General features: G+C 38.9%; 1 protein-coding gene across 1 annotated transcript; it reads left to right on the top strand.

Annotated features, from left to right (window-relative positions):
- Positions 1–844: 844 nt before the first annotated feature.
- Positions 845–17,618, top strand: LOC133291103 (MICOS complex subunit MIC60, mitochondrial). Its single transcript, XM_061489297.1, has 12 exons — positions 845–1,045; positions 1,237–1,300; positions 6,487–7,176; positions 7,407–7,547; positions 7,642–7,794; positions 7,927–8,004; positions 14,279–14,371; positions 14,812–14,931; positions 16,024–16,101; positions 16,249–16,428; positions 16,742–16,843; positions 17,062–17,618. The coding sequence occupies exons 1-12, from the start codon at positions 1,035–1,037 to the stop codon at positions 17,293–17,295; spliced, it is 1,944 nt and encodes a 647-aa protein (XP_061345281.1). The 5' UTR covers positions 845–1,034; the 3' UTR covers positions 17,296–17,618.

The following is a 17,618-nucleotide window of genomic DNA, read 5'->3' on the forward strand; positions in this document are numbered from 1 at the left end:
AGGGGCAAAAGGGTCAAAAAGCCTAAAAAATAATGTAATTTTTTTTTTTTGGAGTTACCCAACCCTAATTACCTCTTTGAGGCGAGTTGGCTCCCTCCGGTATCCCCACGAGCTTCGACTCTTTGAGCCGGCTATGAGACTAATCCGAAGTGCGGGGGATCAGTGATGGCTAAAGGTTCAACCCCCTCCCCAAGAATGCATTCAGCGGGAATCGAACACATGTCTAACCCCACTAACTCAGTGCTAAGGAACCAACTGAGTTGCACCCATTGGGTCAAATAATGTAATTTATAATTTAAATTAAATATATCTAAAAAATTATTTTAATAAGGAAAAGAAAATAAATATTTAATTTGTGATTTAAATTCAACAATTAATCCAAAAAATTGTATTAATAAATAAAATAATTAAATAAATATTTTTAAAATATTTTTTAGTATATTTCTGTATCTTATGATTCATGATATATAATATAAAAAAATGGCTAAATACCACACGTTAAGTATTGTAATTCAATAACCTTAATTTATATTTTAATATAAATTTGATCAATTTAATACCCTTTACTGTACCCGATAACAAATTGGTCGTACCAACATATAAAATTAGATTTTCGGGCGAGGCTCAAGCACAGGTGCACTGTAATGACGGTGAGATAAATTGATAAATAATTTTCAAGGTGGAATAAATTGATAATTTTCTTTTAAAACAAGGAACTTTGGCCACTCAGCGAGTTTAAAAGAAAAAGAAAAAGAAAAAGAAAAAATAAACTTTCTTCAGTAGGGATTCCTCCTTCATACATGATTAAAATCACATAAACATCCAATTTACTAGAAAATAAGGTATCACCCTGCGGTTGCCTTTGTGGCAGAGGCTCGGACACAACACAACCACTGCAATCGGCAAACAAATAGCTTCACTTCACAGATCACTCCCTCCACACTCTCAAGTCTCATCTCACCCGCATTATTACAGTCTTTTCCGCAAAACACCTTGTGTACCCAATCTCTCAGACCGTACTGCTCACTGCTACAATGTTGCTGAGGTACACCTATCTAAACCTACACTTTTAACACTTTATTTATCTTTGCGTCATTCATTTCTCGCACTGCAATTGAATCCTTTCGTTTTTTTTTTTTTATTCCAATGATTCCATAACCGCTCTTTTGATTTCACTCTCTGTGACTTCAATGCTGAGACATTCTTAAGCTTGATGGCTTGTCGTGCGTATTGCAGGTCCATTTTGGAAATATCATCTCGCCATACCCTTAGAAGGAACCCTAGACCTTATATAATTCAGGTACCTTTTTTGTACTGTTTTTAAAATTCGTTTTCAATGCATTTGGGGAATTATTGTTTGCATATGCCGTGATGGCAAATGATTCAATAGAGGAACCAAATATTTAATCTGGGAACTGGAATTGGCTTTGCTGTTCACCTTTATGTTTTAATCTTTTCACAAACAGTTTTTGACCCTTAATAGTTAATACCAATTGACCAAGTCCAGACATGGGAGTTGGGATTGATAATTAGCTTACTCAGGAAAGCATTTGAACAACAGAAATACTATTTCACTTTTATTAGCATGTCATATCCTCATTCTTCTCTACTTTTACTCAATTCGATCCAAAAGGAGTAAACAATCTATGTCATCCCTTTTTCAATGTTTTTGCCTCCATCTTAACTGACAGTCAGACACCAACAATTGAAAGTTAAAACCCTTCCATGCCTCTTCTGAGTTATGATGCATGACAGCAGAACAGTTAGGATTTCTTAAATGAGTTAAATGTATAAATTAGGGGAATTGAAGGCTCATTCAGGCTATGTGAGCGGAGTGCTGGTCTGGAAGCAATAGTTTGGGGTTTAAGGTTCAATTGGTGGCTATTAGAATACTGTGAACAGAATCTGTGATGTTAGGATTTTGAGATTGATAGGCCTAGGTTAGGTCTTTGAAGAATAGACACTCACATGGACATGCCAAGCAGACACAGGGACACATCAACATCACCTTTATTCCAAGTTAATTGGGGTCGGTGGTAGATGAACCCACATGAAAGATACAACACGGTTGTAAAAAAAAAAAAACGAGAAGTAGTGATATATATATGTATATATAAATAAATAAAAGTAAAAAAGAAAGGGAAAAGAAGAAGTGGGGAAAATTAAGGGGAAAAAGACTAAAAATGGACCATCTGGAACATAGGAATAACAATGAGTCTAACCCTCCACCATACTTATAGCTTTTCTCCATTCCGTTCTAAGACATACCGTCTGCCAATCTATATCCCACTCCATTAAGTCTTGTTTTACTACCTTTCCGTAAGTAAGTTTCGGCCTACCTCTGCCTCTTTTTGTGTTGAGCTCTTGGTAACAAACTTCTGTTCTGACAGGAGCATCCAGAGGCCTTCTCATCACGTGCCCAAACCACCTCAATCTATGTTCTCTCATCTTTTCGGCTACCGGTACTATTCCTACCTTTCGTCGAATATCTTCATTTCTTATCTTATCCATCCTTGTATAACCATACATCCACCTTAACATCCTCATCTCTGCTACTCCCATCTTATGCTCATGTTGCTTATGCGCTGGCCAGCATTCCGCTCCATATAGCATTGCCGGTCTTACTGCTGTTTTATAGAATTTTCCTTTTCACTTAAGGGGGATTTTGCTTTCACACAAAAACCCAGATGCACTGTGCCATTTCATCCACCTTGCTCTGATTCTATGATTTACATCCTTATCAATCTCTCCACCTTTTTGCAAAATGGAGCCCAGGTATTTAAAAGCATCTTTTTTGGGTACCTCTTGACCACTTAGTTGCACGGGATCTTGGTCCCCATCTCGTACCAGAGAAAACTCACACTTCAGATACTCAGTCTTGCTTCGACTTAAAGTGAATCCTTTGGATTCCAATGTGCTTCTCCACAATTCAAGTTTTCTATTAACACCATCCTTGCTCTCATCAATAAGCACAATATCGTTTGCAAAAAGCATACACCATGGCACTTTCTCTTGAATATCTTTTGTTAGTTCATCCATAACTAAGGCAAAGAGATAAGGACTTAGAGCCGACCCTTGGTGTACACATACCGTGATAGAGAAATAATTTGATGTTCCGTTACAAGCTTTTACACATGTAGTAGCCCCATCATACATATCCTTGATTGCCTTTACATACTTTAATGGAACCTTTTTCTTCTCCAGAACCCACCATAAAACTTTCCTTGGAACCCTATCGTATGCTTTCTCAAGGTCTATGAACACCATATGTAAGTCCTTCTTCTTTTCTCGGTATCTTTCCATTAGTTGTCGCATCAAGAAAATGGCTTCCATGGTACATCTTCCTAACATAAATCCAAATTGATTTACAGAAACCTTGGTATCTCTCCTCAAGCGATGTTCAATAACCCTCTCCCACAACTTCATAGTACGACTCATTAGCTTAATGCCTCTATAGTTTGAACAACTCTGTATATCTCCCTTGTTTTTGTAGATAGGTACAATCATACTTTTCCTCCATGCATCAGGCATCTTATTTGGCTGAAGAATCTTATTGAAAATATTGGTCAACCATTTTATTGCCACATCCCCCAGGCCTCTCCACACTTCAATAGGGACACCATCAGGCCCCAAGGCTTTATTAGTCTTCATCCTCTTTAAAGCCTCCTTAACTTCATGTGTATTAATTCTGCGCACAAATCTTCTATTCATATCATCATACGCGTCCTCCAAGTCCACCTCGCTTGTATCTCCATCCCCATTAAACAGCTTGTTGAAGTAGTTCAACCATCTTTCATTTACATAGACACAGGGACACACTAAATTTTAAAAATTTTAGACATGGCATATATATATATATATAGGGTAAGGATCATTTTACACCAGTGTAAGTTACACTCTTAATCTTAGCCGTTAATCCCACTTTTATCTAAGGGCTCAAATTTTTTAGTAATGTGAGCCATTGGATACAAGTGGATCAATGGTCAAGATTGAGTGTAAGACTTCTAATTCTTACACCGGTGTAAGAATATCCTGCCCCATATATATATATAGATAGATAGATATTCATAATTCATATGTCATATATATAAAGGTTTCCAATGTCTTGATACATGTCATGTGTCAATGCTTGCTATTTGTAAGCCCCTCTCAAAAAATATGGAGCGTCATTTCTATTATGTTTAAAAAAATTTCCTAAACGAACGTGTCATAGTAGAACAAGTCATGTACAATTACAAGGACAACAATAATTTTCCCCTAATTTTAAATGGCAGTGTCTGAGTTGAAAGATTATTTTAAAATTGAACATGTAAGGACATTTGACGGACACATGTTGCTAGATGTTGTACAAGTGTCCATGGAAGACATGTAGACAAGGCACCAAAATGGTGTGTCATGCTTTATAGGGGTAGATGTAGGGAAGAATCAACCTGCAAACAAATGAGTTCTGGGTGCTATCTAGCTTTGGATCCAAATCTTGGTGTGCATATTAGAAAATCAGAAAAAAGGGTTAAGAAGAGTAATCATCAAACTTAGGGTGTGGTTGTATCACACAACAGGAAGGCATGATATTGATGACCAAACACAAAGCTAATCATCCATTCCTTCTTTGGTAGATGAATACATGACACATCACTTAAATAGAACTAGTAAAACTTGGGGAACATGTAGTCCTAAAATTGAAGCCCAAGTTATATAACCTACCACTAATAGGCACAGATTGAAGCCTAAGTAACTGAAACAACTTAAGAAAAAGCCACAAATTTGAATCCCCAAAAAATGATTAAAATACCAAAATATCTGTATGTCTGAAAATATAGTATTAACTAAAATAAATTCACAAATCCTTAAGCTTCCTCCTTATAGTTTTTACTGCTGACTGGATGATTCTCTTTGTTTGGAGAAGCTTTGAAATCTATAAGTTCCGTGCCCTTGCCTCTGAATAAGATTTATTTTCTAAATATTACTTGAGCCTCCTTGTTGTTGTAGAAGGAAATGATTATAAAGACCAATGACTTTGTTGCTCACAAGGTTATATTTATGTTCTATTCTCTGGATAGTTTTGAATCATGCACTGCAGTAACATCTTCATTTTCACTTCAATTTCTATTTCCCATCTTTTCGTCTTCTACATTTTCTATATAATACAGACTTAGTTGGCTTTTGTTAGATTTTGCCCCATGTTCATGCATGATCATATTTGTGGATGTAGCTCCCTACATTAAAATAAGATACATGTAGGTAAATTGGAGACTAGGAGAATATATTGAAGCTTTTAAAAGTTAGGAACAAAACTATGAAGGAGATCTCTGGCTGCTACCTGATGCATAGCATGGATAATGGCTTGTTTTGATTGGAGTAAATCTGTAAACATGCTCAATGGTTGCTTGGATTTAACCAATTTCATGGTCAAGTCACAAGTGTAGATAGTTATTGTACAAAGTAGGAAAAGTACAATATTTAAAACGTGCAGTACTTTAGTAGACTAGTAGTTAGCAGAGAAAGAAATGCTTAGCACAAATAGTGTAAGATCCTCAACAATCTTGAATATTTGAAAGAGGAAGAGTGTTTTGTGCTATTATGATAGAACTGTCACTCTTGCCTGCATATATGCTAATTGGTGCTATGTTGAATGAAATGTCAGAACAATAATAACTCAAATGAAGCATCTATTCTGTCTGCATATTTGATGTCTTTATATTATTCATTGAATTACTGTTTCTGACTAACAGCATTGTTGTAGCAATTATGTAATTTACCTGCATATTTCACTTCTTTATAGCACAATGATCAATGAATTTATATATGGATATACTGCATTGCTGGTGCTAATTCTGCCACATCTCATTATTGTACTAATTTGATTATAGGATTGTAGGACAGGAGAGGTGTTAATGTTGAAATGCTTGTTCTTGCTATAAAAATACAATTTCTATAATTTACTGTACTTGTATATATAAAGAGGGCAAACCTGGAGCTGTGGTAAAGCTACTCCTTTGTAACTGAAAGGTCATGGGTTTGAATTCGGAAAATAGCTTTTTTACAAATATGCAAGGGTAAAACTGCATACCCCTACCCTTGCTAGTCGGGGTTTAATAGGGAGTGGTTACTGTACTTATATATATATATATATATGTGCCAGCCTGCCAGGAACTACTTTGGCTGTTGATTTGGTGATACTGATTTCCAATTTGAATCAGCTCCATATGTTACCCCTTTTCTAATTTATTACCCTTTTTTCTTCACTGCATAATTTTGCAGATACGCGCACATCTATCTTCACATCTAAAAGGATTCCCCTTACTCCTACCCTTGCTAATCGGGGTTTAATTGGGAGTGGTTACTGTACTTATATATATGTGTGTGTGTGTGAGATTTCCAATTTAGGCTGTTGATTTGGTGATACTGATTTCCAATTTGAATCAGCTCCATATGTTACCCTTTTCTCATTTATTGTCCTTTTTTCTTCACTGCATAATTTTGCAGATACCTACACATCTACCTTCACAAAAGAGATTCTCAACTGCATCGAAACCAAGTGGTGCCCCAGCTCCTGGTTCTACTGGCAAGCCACCTGAGTCTAATGACACTTTATCAAAGTTTTTCATTGGAAGTGTTGCTCTAGGTGCTGCTTTTCTTGCTGCTTACCAAACTGGTTATTTGGATCAATATCTTCAGAAGGAGCAGCATAGTGTTCCCCAGGAAGCTCAAATCAATGCTGCCACTGGAGATTCGAAGAGTGTACAACATTCATTGGACCAGTTAGTTTCACCTAGCAGTGAGAAATTTAACAATGAAAAACCTTCTGTAGAACATGCAGAGCAGAAGATTGATACCCATTTTCCTCAGCCAGAAAATGTAGTAGAAGATCAAGGTGATAAGTTGTTTCAAGTGCAAGACAAATCTGATATTGCTGAAGATGGCACTACTGCTGCCAAAGAAAACCAGTTGCCTGAGTATCCTCATAGCAGTCTAACATCTGCTGATACAAGTAAAGAGTCTGGGGTGCAATCTGAAGGGATTGTTGACATAAAAAGCACAGAGACAGATATTGTTCCAGGACTGGAAGAGGGAATTCAACATACATCCACATCTACACAGCCCGGTGCAGTTCCAGATGAAAATGGGATGAAAAATATTCAACCAAAGCAACAGGAAATAGAGGAGAGAAAAGAGGTACTTATGAGTTTGTCATGACTTAATATCCAGGTTAATCATTAATATCAGCTGTGGTCTTTTTGATAATTATGCTGGTTTAAATTTCATAATAATATGTGAGCTTATCAAATGATTTAGTTGTTCCCTAGCATTCAACAAGGATTTTTTTTCCTGTTATCATTTTTTTTCTGAAATGAATTTTGACATTTATTGCTTTTTAATACATTTCCTTTGTAACACCATTGCAGAATGCATTTGGTGAAGATATAGAACAACAACCCACTCTCCTTGAGGAATATAACTTACGGAATAAGTCAGAAGGAAGTCCTTTAACTTATTTATATAGTCATGGCCTTACTGAGAATACCCATTTTCCTGAAGAAAAAGAGGTTACTTAGAATCTTTTATTTATTTTTATTTTATTTTTGGTGCATTTATTTGTGATCTCGATCATGCATGAAAGCTAATTTGTTAAAGCGCTAGGCTCTTGGTGGTGCAATGGAGGAGTTGAAAGATGGTTACGTGTCTCAGGATGGGAAACTGGTTCTTGATTTCTTACAAGCCATCCATGCTGCGGAGAAAAGGCAGGCGGACTTAGATGCACGTGCTTTTAATGAAGAGAAGAAAGTGTTGAAGGTTTGGCCTATAACATAAATAACCTTTGTAATGTACTCTCTAATCTCAGAAAGTGTGCTTAGTGTTTGTAGATTTTTGGTTTATTAATGAGCTATGTAATCTTAGTTTTTCTTACCACTTCGATCATGTAAGGAAAAATATGAAAAGAAGTTAAAAGATGCAGCTGCCAGAGAACTTATGCTTGCTGAAGAGGCTGCAATGTTGGACAAGGTAAAAAGGTTTTTGGTTTTCTTTTTTTATTCAATTTAAGTACAAAAGACATTGAGAGAGGCTGCCCCAGTTTTTTAAACAGAGAATAGTTCCCGTATATGGGACTATGGGTTTGTTGTTCAGTTTATATACATTTACTTAATCATAGTTACTTAGTCTTGATTGAGCATAATAGTTCATATTGAAATTGAAGCTGTACCATTATATTCCGAGTTTGTCTCTATAATGGTCACACAAAAATAGTCAGTATCAAATTTGAACCCTCAGGCTATCAAGTTTGTTTTATTATTGTGAAGCTTGTCCATGCATCGAGTTAAATGATGTACTGTTTGCTTTTTCTGTCCAGATGACCAGAATTCAAATCTAAAAAGTTATGAAGTTTTTATCTTTCCTCCTTTATATGTATATATATATATATATATATATATATATATATATTTGTAAAGAATCTGATAGGATCACAACAATGGATCATGGGCTGGAGGCTGTTCTGGAGGCAAAGACAGAATCTCAACCCATTCATAAGAAGTGGAATGGTCCAGTTTTAGTGTATCAGAGGAGGAATAAAAAGAAAGGGGAGGGAATAGATGACGTGTAATGGTTGGTTACGAAGTTGTTATGCGTGAGTTACATGGGCAGGGAAGAGAGAGAATTAGTGGTAGTTTGTTATTTCCATTGTCTATAATAGTTTGAAGATTCCCTTAGAAGGGTATTCATGTTATTTCCATTGTCTAATGGGGAGATCTCCATAGCTGGGAGCTTTGGCTCTTTTAATATTTCTGTAATCGTTTGTCTCTTTTCAATTAATATACAGATTAATTCCTCTTGTTTCGATAGGAAGAGTTTAAATCCTATCAATTGGTGCTCTCATTGAGAGTGTTAATTTTCTTTGGAGAGGAAGAACAATAGTGTATGCTCACCAGAATGACGTCTCAGCGTGTAGATGTTCTTGACGCAAGAATGACAGCGGTGGAAAATTCGTTGAAATCGCAGGAAGCACTTCTTCGTTCCCATGACCTCACAACCAAGTCTCACTCCAACCAACTTGCAGACCACTCTGTGAAGCTCGGTTCATTAGTCACCAGCGTTGCAGAAATTGTGAACAGCCTGCAAGCATTGCACGCTGAAGTCAAAAATGGGTTTCAACGCAATCAACCAGCAACGGAAAACTCAACCGTGATTTTGGGAGAGGGCAGCGTGACGTCGAAGGAGAAGGCAGCGATTCAGAGCGATGACGGATCTCCGATAACAGTACTCAACAGCGAAACCCAACACGATGATTACCGGATCAAAGCGAAACGCATAGAGCTTCCAGTATTCACCGGAATCGACCCCGTGGGATGGGTTGCTAGAGCGGAGGCTTATTTCGCAGTACAAGGAACACCGGTAACCATGCGCGTCCAATATGCCCAGATTTGCATGGAGGGCCCCTCATGGCATTGGTTCAAGGTGCTCAAAGAATCAGATGCTCGATTAGATTGGGAGCGGTTTAAGCACGCACTATTCGATCGATATGGAGAGGGTCATTTTGGCAACCCCTATGCCCAATTGAAGGGGCTGCTTCAGGGCGGTACGGTGGACGAATATGTGGAAGCATTTGAGATGCTCTCAGCCCAGATCCCTCCCATGCCTGATGAACAATACATGGGTCTTTTTATTGGCGGCCTTCGAGATGAAATCCGACTTGAAGTCCTTTCCCTAGAGCCACAGGACCGGTACAAACTGATCTCCATGGCTAGAACAGTGGAGCGTAAGATACAAGGAGGAAAGACGACGCAAACGAACCATAGCCACAACTTTAAGCAAGGGCTGGTTTCTGTTCAGACCGGTTTGGGAGAGAGAGCCCCAGCCAAACCAACCTTAGGTATAAACCCAACAAGGCCCAATAAGCCTGATGATAGGAAAAATGGGCCCAGTCCACGTGGAATGCGTAACTTATCCTATCCGGAGATGATGGACCGTAGAGCCAAGGGATTATGCTTTAAATGTGGACAAAACTACAGCCCAACCCGCCAGTGTCCAGACAAGCAACTTCGATTGCTCATTTGGGAAGAGGACGACGTCGTTGGGAAACCAGAACCCCTAAGTGCAATAGAGGAGCGCACCGACACTGAAGATTGGGAATTGGTGTGCAACAACGTCAACTACGAAGATGTGATGACGGAGACGCTTCAAGCGAAGACGATGAAGGTTGAAGGAGAACTAGAGGGGTTTCCGATCTTGGTGTTGATCGATAGTGGCGCGAGTCACAATTTTATTACTGCGGAGCTCGTGAATTCGTTGAATCTTCCGATTGATAGCACCAAGGAGTTTGTTGTCAGTCTCGGCGACGGTAGTAGAAGAACGTCGAAAGGGAGATGCACAAAACTCCATCTACAGTTGGGTCAATATCAACTGACGATAGGGGCGTACCTACTGGAGTTGGGTGGAATCGATTTAATATTGGGAATCGAATGGCTGGAAACCTTGGGAGAAGTGTGCCAGGATTGGAAGAAGAAAACGATGCAGTTCTCTTGTCAGGGAAGGAGGGTCAAGCTGAAGGGTTATCAGATGCGTAAAGAGATGCAACCCATGTCTCTACAGGGGCTGTTACACGGCATCGAAGCAGACGTCAAGGGGAAACCTGACGACTCTGTTGTCTTACTGGGTTCGCATCTGACAGAGGAGCAACAAGGTGTCCTCAATCACACCCTCACCCGATTCCAGGACGTTTTCACAAAAAAACAGGTGCTGCCTCCCGTTCGACTACACGACCATGCCATAAACCTTCTCCGAGGAACCGGTCCGGTCAGTGTCAGACCCTATCGATATGCTCATCACCATAAGGATGAGATCGAAAGGCAGGTGAGAGAGCTATTGCATGCTGGAGAGATCACACACAGTGTCAGCCCTTTCTCTAGTCCAGTTATACTAGTTAAAAAAAAAGATGGCTCCTGGCGTATGTGTGTTGACTACAAAGCACTCAACAAGGTTACAATCCCAGATAAGTACCCCATTCCTACTATTACTGAGTTATTAGATGAATTACATGGCTCACAATACTTTTCAAAGATTGATTTGAAATCTGGGTTCCACCAAATTCGAGTTCGAAGCGAAGATACTCCCAAGACAGCATTCTCGAACGCATGATGGACATTACGAGTACCTCGTGATGCCTTTTGGCTTGACAAATGCCCCATCAACGTTTCAAGCCACCATGAATTCTATCTTTCGGGAGAAACTTCGCCATTATGTGTTGGTATTTTTTGACGATATCCTCGTCTATAGCCCTTCATGGGAAGATCACTTACTTCATTTGGCAGATGTTTTACTCTTACTGCAGGAAAATAATCTAGTTGCTCAAAGAAAGAAATGCAGTTTTGGAGAAATTTCTGTGGAATACTTGGGGCACATCATCTCATTCGAAGGGGTAGCCATGGATCCCTCCAAAGTACAAGCTGTGATTGATTGGCCCCAACCAGCTAATGTCAAAGGAGTTCGAGGGTTTTTAGGATTAACGGGCTATTATCGCCGTTTCATCAAAGACTATGGCAAGATTGCGCAACCTCTCACTGAGTTGACCAAGAAGGATGGCTTTGTTTGGACCGATGCAACCAAATTAGCTTTCACAAAATTGAAAGAGCTTCTTACCACAGCTCCTGTCTTAGCACTTCCAGATTTCATCAAGGAGTTTATCATCGAGTGTGACGCTTCCGAGGTTGGACTAGGAGCTGTACTGATGCAGGAGAAACAACCAATTGCATATTTCAGCAAGGCTCTTGCTCCTAGGAATCTTTCTAAATCAGTCTATGAGAAAGAAATTATGGCTCTTGCACTTGCCATTCAACATTGGCGTCCATATCTTTTGGGGCGTTCTTTTACAGTATATACAGATCATAAAAGTCTGCGTCACTTGCTTTCTCAGCGAATTACTACTTCTGACCAACACTGCTGGTTATCTAAGTTAATGGGGTACCAATTTGAAGTCGTGTACAAACCGGGACCGGAGAATAAAGCGGCAGATGCCTTATCTAGAATGATGGAGCCTGTGGAATTGGAGTTGTCTCATATTGTATCTAGTCCCTATTGGCTAGATTTAAGTGTGGTGAAGAGCGAATACCAAACTGATCCCGAGTTGCAAAACATTATTTCAGCCTTGCAATCTGGCCAGAACGCCTCCTCTGATTACTCTTTACATGGGGAGCTTCTGTTTTACAAAGGTAGGATGGTCTTGTCTTCTACCTCTTCTCTTATTCCTACCTTGCTGCACGAGTTCCACTCTTCTCCTACAGGGGGACATTCGGGTTTTACCAGGACCTACAAGCGGTTGGCTGGTGGAGTTTTTTGGAAAGGAATGCAGAAGCGTATTATGATGTTTGTAAGATCATGTGATATTTGCCAAAGGAACAAATATCAGACCTTGTCTCCTGCTGGCTTGCTGCAGTCATTGCCAATCCCACAGCTCGTTTGGGAGGATGTTTCAATGGACTTTATCACGGGGTTACCCAAGTCTCAAGGTTTTGAGGTTATTCTTGTGGTTGTTGATCGTTTGACAAAGTATGCCCATTTCATCCTTGTGAAACACCCTTTTACTGCTAAGAGTGTTGCTGATATATTTGTCAAAGAAGTGATACGTCTCCATGGTTTACCCCGTTCTGTTGTCAGTGATCGTGACCCTTTGTTCCTTAGCAATTTCTGGAAGGAGCTATTCCGTTTACAAGGAACCGTCTTGAAGATGAGTACTTCTTATCACCCCCAAACGGATGGACAAACGGAGGTTGTTAATCGTTGCCTTGAAACATACCTGCGCTGTTTTGCATCCGAGCAGCCCAAACAATGGTCTTATTGGATCTCGTGGGCTGAATTTTCTTATAATACTTCTTACCATAGTTCTATTCACACCACTCCTTTCTCTGCTGTTTATGGTAGGCCTCCACCCAACATTACTCATTATTTGATGGGTGAAACTCAAGTGGATCCTGTTGCTCGGGTTCTGTTTGATCGTGATGAGGCCCTGCGTCAGTTAAAGTATCATTTAACTCGTGCTCAAAATTCCATGAAAAGGCAAGCAGATGCTCATCGACGGGAGGTGACATTTGATGTAGGTGATTTGGTCTATGTTAAGTTGAGACCCCATAGACAAGTTTCTGTTTCAAGACGCATAAACCCAAAGCTGGCTGCTCGTTTCTATGGTCCTTTCCAGGTGGCAAACAAAATAGGGGCTGTTGCTTATAAGTTGCTGCTCCCTGCGGGATCCCGCATACATCCGGTATTCCATGTGTCTCAACTTAGAAAAGCTACGGGCACGGTTGTGGCAGAGGGCAGTTTACCTGAAGGACTGGCTGTGGATGATTCCCATAATCATGAACCCGAATCTGTCTTAGCAGTGCGCCATCTTAAGGACCAGGGCAGAGTGCATGAGGAATGGTTGGTCCTTTGGAAGACCAAACCAGTAGAAGAGGCCACATGGGAGAAGGCAGGTGATATACAGGGACAATTCCCAAATTTTTGCCTTGAGGACAAGGCAGAATCTATAGAGGCAGGTATTGATAGGATCACAACAATGGATCATGGGCTGGAGGCTGTTCTGGAGGCAAAGACAGAATCTCAACCCATTCATAAGAAGTGGAATGGTCCAGTTTTAGTGTATCAGAGGAGGAATAAAAAGAAAGGGGAGGGAATAGATGACGTGTAATGGTTGGTTACGAAGTTGTTATGCGTGAGTTACATGGGCAGGGAAGAGAGAGAATTAGTGGTAGTTTGTTATTTCCATTGTCTATAATAGTTTGAAGATTCCCTTAGAAGGGTATTCATGTTTTCATTCAGTTTCTACAAGAGTAGGAAGGGCTAATGAGGAGATCTCCATAGCTGGGAGCTTTGGCTCTTTTAATATTTCTGTAATCGTTTGTCTCTTTTCAATTAATATACAGATTAATTCCTCTTGTTTCGATAGGAAGAGTTTAAATCCTATCAGAATCAATTAAACCAAAAAGTTTAAGCTGTTAGGAGAATGTCAATTAATGATTTTATATTATATTTCTCTAGCACGCACTTCACATGAGAGCTCATTGGACTTGAAGGGTAGACAATGCACAGGTTCATCTCTCTGTGCTAAGAAACTCCACAATTTTAAATTATTTATTAATAAAATGAGGGGTGGTGAGGAACGAATTCATAATCACATAGGCTCTGATACCTTGCAAAGAACCAATTCAACCCAAAAGCTTAAGCTGTTAGAAGAATGTCAATGAATGGTTTTATATTATATTTTTCTAACAATTTTAATACTTTTTAGGAGATAAAAAGAGAGAGAGCAAAAGCAGCCCTCGCTATCAAGTCACTTCAAGAAAAGATGGAAGAGAAACTGAAGATAGAACTTGAACAAAAGGTGCACATTTGGTTTTTTTTGTTGGTAGTATAAGAACTGTAACCCCCCCCCCTTCTCCTCCTGTGTCTCTCTTGTGTTACTGTACGGGTTCGGACGGAGATACCACTATTGAGACCGGGCCTGGATCTTTGGAGTCCGTGTTGCCTCCCCGGACACAGAAAGGCTCGTGGAGCTTTATATGCCGGTCTGTTCAAGGAGCAGAACGGGCGGGAAATGGACTACTGTGCAAAGATGAATTTGATTTTGAATCCATTACTATTGTTGAGTAAAGCGACTACGTTCCATTAAGAGCATATTCTATTAACAGTAATCCTTAATGCACTGAAAGAGAGGGAGTCCCCCACCCCAACTACTTCTCCTCCTGCGTCTCTCTTGTGTTACTGTTATCTGTATATATTATGTAATATTTGTTAAAATCAAGTGCATCTTTGAAAATGCAGGAAATTGAAGCAGAACTGAAGTTGAAAAAAGTTCAGGAATTGGCAAAGGCAGAGTTAAATGCAGCCATAGCAAATGAGAAGTCAGCTCAAATTGAAAAAATGGCTGAAGCAAATATTAATGTGAGGCTTTTGCTAAAATCTAGGATGGGTAGATACACCCAGATTTAAATTAGTCATAGCGTAGTAAGGGTGAACTCGAATTAATTTATGAATATTCTATACGTGGCTATAGAAGAATAACTATAATAGTTCAGTATGAGTATTAAAATTTTCTGTAGCTTCTACGAAGAGTAAATTGGTTATAAAAGTCCAAAACTCAGTAATTAACTCAAAGCGTGCAAAATAACATCTAATTATGACTTCAGCTATCTTATTTGTTTTTTATCAGATTACACCCAATATAACTCTGCTTAGTAGGCAATTGAATTCTTAGTCATTACATGATGCGGAGTTTCTAAACAGAGAAAAGTTTGTTCGTCGGTGTAGATTTTTTGGTATAGTAGGTAATCAACTTTCCATCATTCTTAGCAAATATGATGCATGTTCATTACCATGGTGATACTAGAGAACTGACTTAAATACTTTAGTGTTGAGAACCAAAATAACGACAAACCTATTATTTGTTTGAATCTTCTCTGGTTTGTGACAGACCTTACTGTACATCCAAAGCAAATGTTGAATAAATTGTTTACAGACAACTTTCAGTATAGCTGCATCAAGGCTGGTGGATTCACCCTGAATGAAATTGTAAAATGTAATATAAGTCAATTTCTTGCCTTAAAATGTTTTGTCTATGGACCTGTGTTGCCTCTTCAAATGATGAACATACCACTCTAATTTTACACATGCTGATATTTGTTCTGGATATGAGCTAATCATTATTTTGTCAATGGAAACCATTATTTTCTTTTTACCAGTATGTGCTGTTAGACATCTACAGCATGGCTGCCTTGAAATTATTGAGAAAATTGTTTTCTTATGCAAACATAAGTATTGATCAATGAAAAATCGTGTTGAAAAGAACAGAACACTGGACGGACTTTTTACAGTTGCAAAGTTGACATCATACCTTAGCTTGAGAGGCTTGATTTGGAATTTTTATTGATGGACATACTTGTTGACTTTCTGTTGCTTATTTATATCTTTAATATGGCATTAATCAAAGTTGAAATTTGACTGGGTTCAAAAATTTCTTTCCGTCCAATTCTCTAGATAAATGCCTTGTGCATGGCATTTTATGCCCGATCTGAAGAAGCTCGTCAAAGTCATGCTACTCAAAATTTTGCTTTGGTAATCATTCACCTTCTTTCTTCATGCTGTTTTTATCTCAATCTTTCGTCCCTGGAGAAGCTTAATGGCAAAATGAGTTTATAGTAGTTTATTAATTTTTCTGGTCCTGCTTACCAGTTTCTTGCTACTTGTGTTTGGATCCTGCAGAAAGCACTTGCACTGGAAGATGCACTGTCCAAAGGATTGCCAATTCAGACAGAAATAGCATCCTTGCAGTCTGATCTTGAAGGCATAGATAAAGACTCAGTTTTGGATTTGGTGCTAGCATCCCTTCCTGAAGAAACACAGAACGATGGTACAGACACACAACTGCAGTTAAAGCAGAAGGCAAGTTGTGTTCTTGTCTGTTGTTGACTTTTTTTGTGAGTCTTGGATTACTAGTTCTATATAACGTTGCTACATTTCTTCTGTAAATTGTTATTATTTGGTAACCTTGTAGAAATTCTATTTGATGATCTGCTTTAGAGATAAATTTATAGGAAACATCAGAATTGACTAATGAAGCGATTTCTGGAATTATAGAACATTGTTTGCAATTTCCTGAAATGCACTTGTCTCCTACTACGTCAATTCTAGAACAAATCATATAATTTTAGATTTCAATCATGAAGGTTTCTAAATTGTACATATTCTGTTGCAGTTTGATGCCTTAAAAGGTACACTACGACATTTCAGCTTCTTTCCCCCAGGAGGGGGAGGTATATTGGCGCATTCTTTGGCACATGTAGCATCCTGGTTGAAGGTATATTGATAACTGACCAACATGCCATTTACATTTAAGCCTGTGCTTCATGTGAAAATAGAATTTGTGGGGGCAGTGATAATTGGTGCCCATTTAGACATAATATGCGCTTTGATGCATTGACCATTTTTATTTCTTTCCCTCGCCCCAACTCCTCCCATTTGCACTTCTATCGAGCTCATCCTAGAGAATAAGATGTTGACTTGGCTCGTAATTAGGTTAGGGAAGCTGACCAATCAGGTGATGGGATTGAATCAGTCATTAATAAAGTTGAGAGTTACTTGGCTGAAGGAAAACTTGCTGAAGCAGCAGATTGTCTAGAAGACAGTGTCAGAGGTACCCAAGCTGCAGAAATTGTTGCAGGTTGGGTGAGGCAAGCAAGAAACAGGGCTATTTCTGAGCAAGCTGTAGTTCTTCTTCAATCTTATGCTAATTCCATTAGCCTTACATAACTATCAAATTTTGAATATTTACAAAAACCATGTTGATTTAAATACCTAAGGCTGCAGAGATTATTATCTGGTTCTACAGAAGATGCCAACGGGAATCGCCTGAATAATTGACTCACAAGGAAAACAAATTAAACTTTTTTCTTTCATAGCAGCTGAAATTGGTTGATTCTGTGATATCTATGTAACTCCAATGCATTGGAGTTTGGACTGAAGCGATGTCAAGCTCTGTATAATTTTGCTCTTTTTTCCCTGAATGACGAAAATGTTGCGTTGCTCCCTATGGAAATTTCAATAATATACCGCTGGCGATAAGGTCAAGGTTG

The sequence above is a fragment of the Gastrolobium bilobum genome, unplaced genomic scaffold (assembly GCF_033153095.1).
Source record: "Gastrolobium bilobum isolate Gb01-03AN ecotype WA unplaced genomic scaffold, APGP_CSIRO_Gbil_v1 utg4377, whole genome shotgun sequence".
NCBI lineage: Eukaryota > Viridiplantae > Streptophyta > Magnoliopsida > Fabales > Fabaceae > Gastrolobium > Gastrolobium bilobum.

Excerpts from the sequence above, each read along its gene's own strand:
- LOC133291103 (XM_061489297.1), top strand. Across the intron at positions 14,372-14,811 it reads AGATAGAACTTGAACAAAAG|GAAATTGAAGCAGAACTGAA; the intron begins GTGCACATTTGG and ends TTGAAAATGCAG. Across the intron at positions 14,932-16,023 it reads TGGCTGAAGCAAATATTAAT|ATAAATGCCTTGTGCATGGC; the intron begins GTGAGGCTTTTG and ends CCAATTCTCTAG.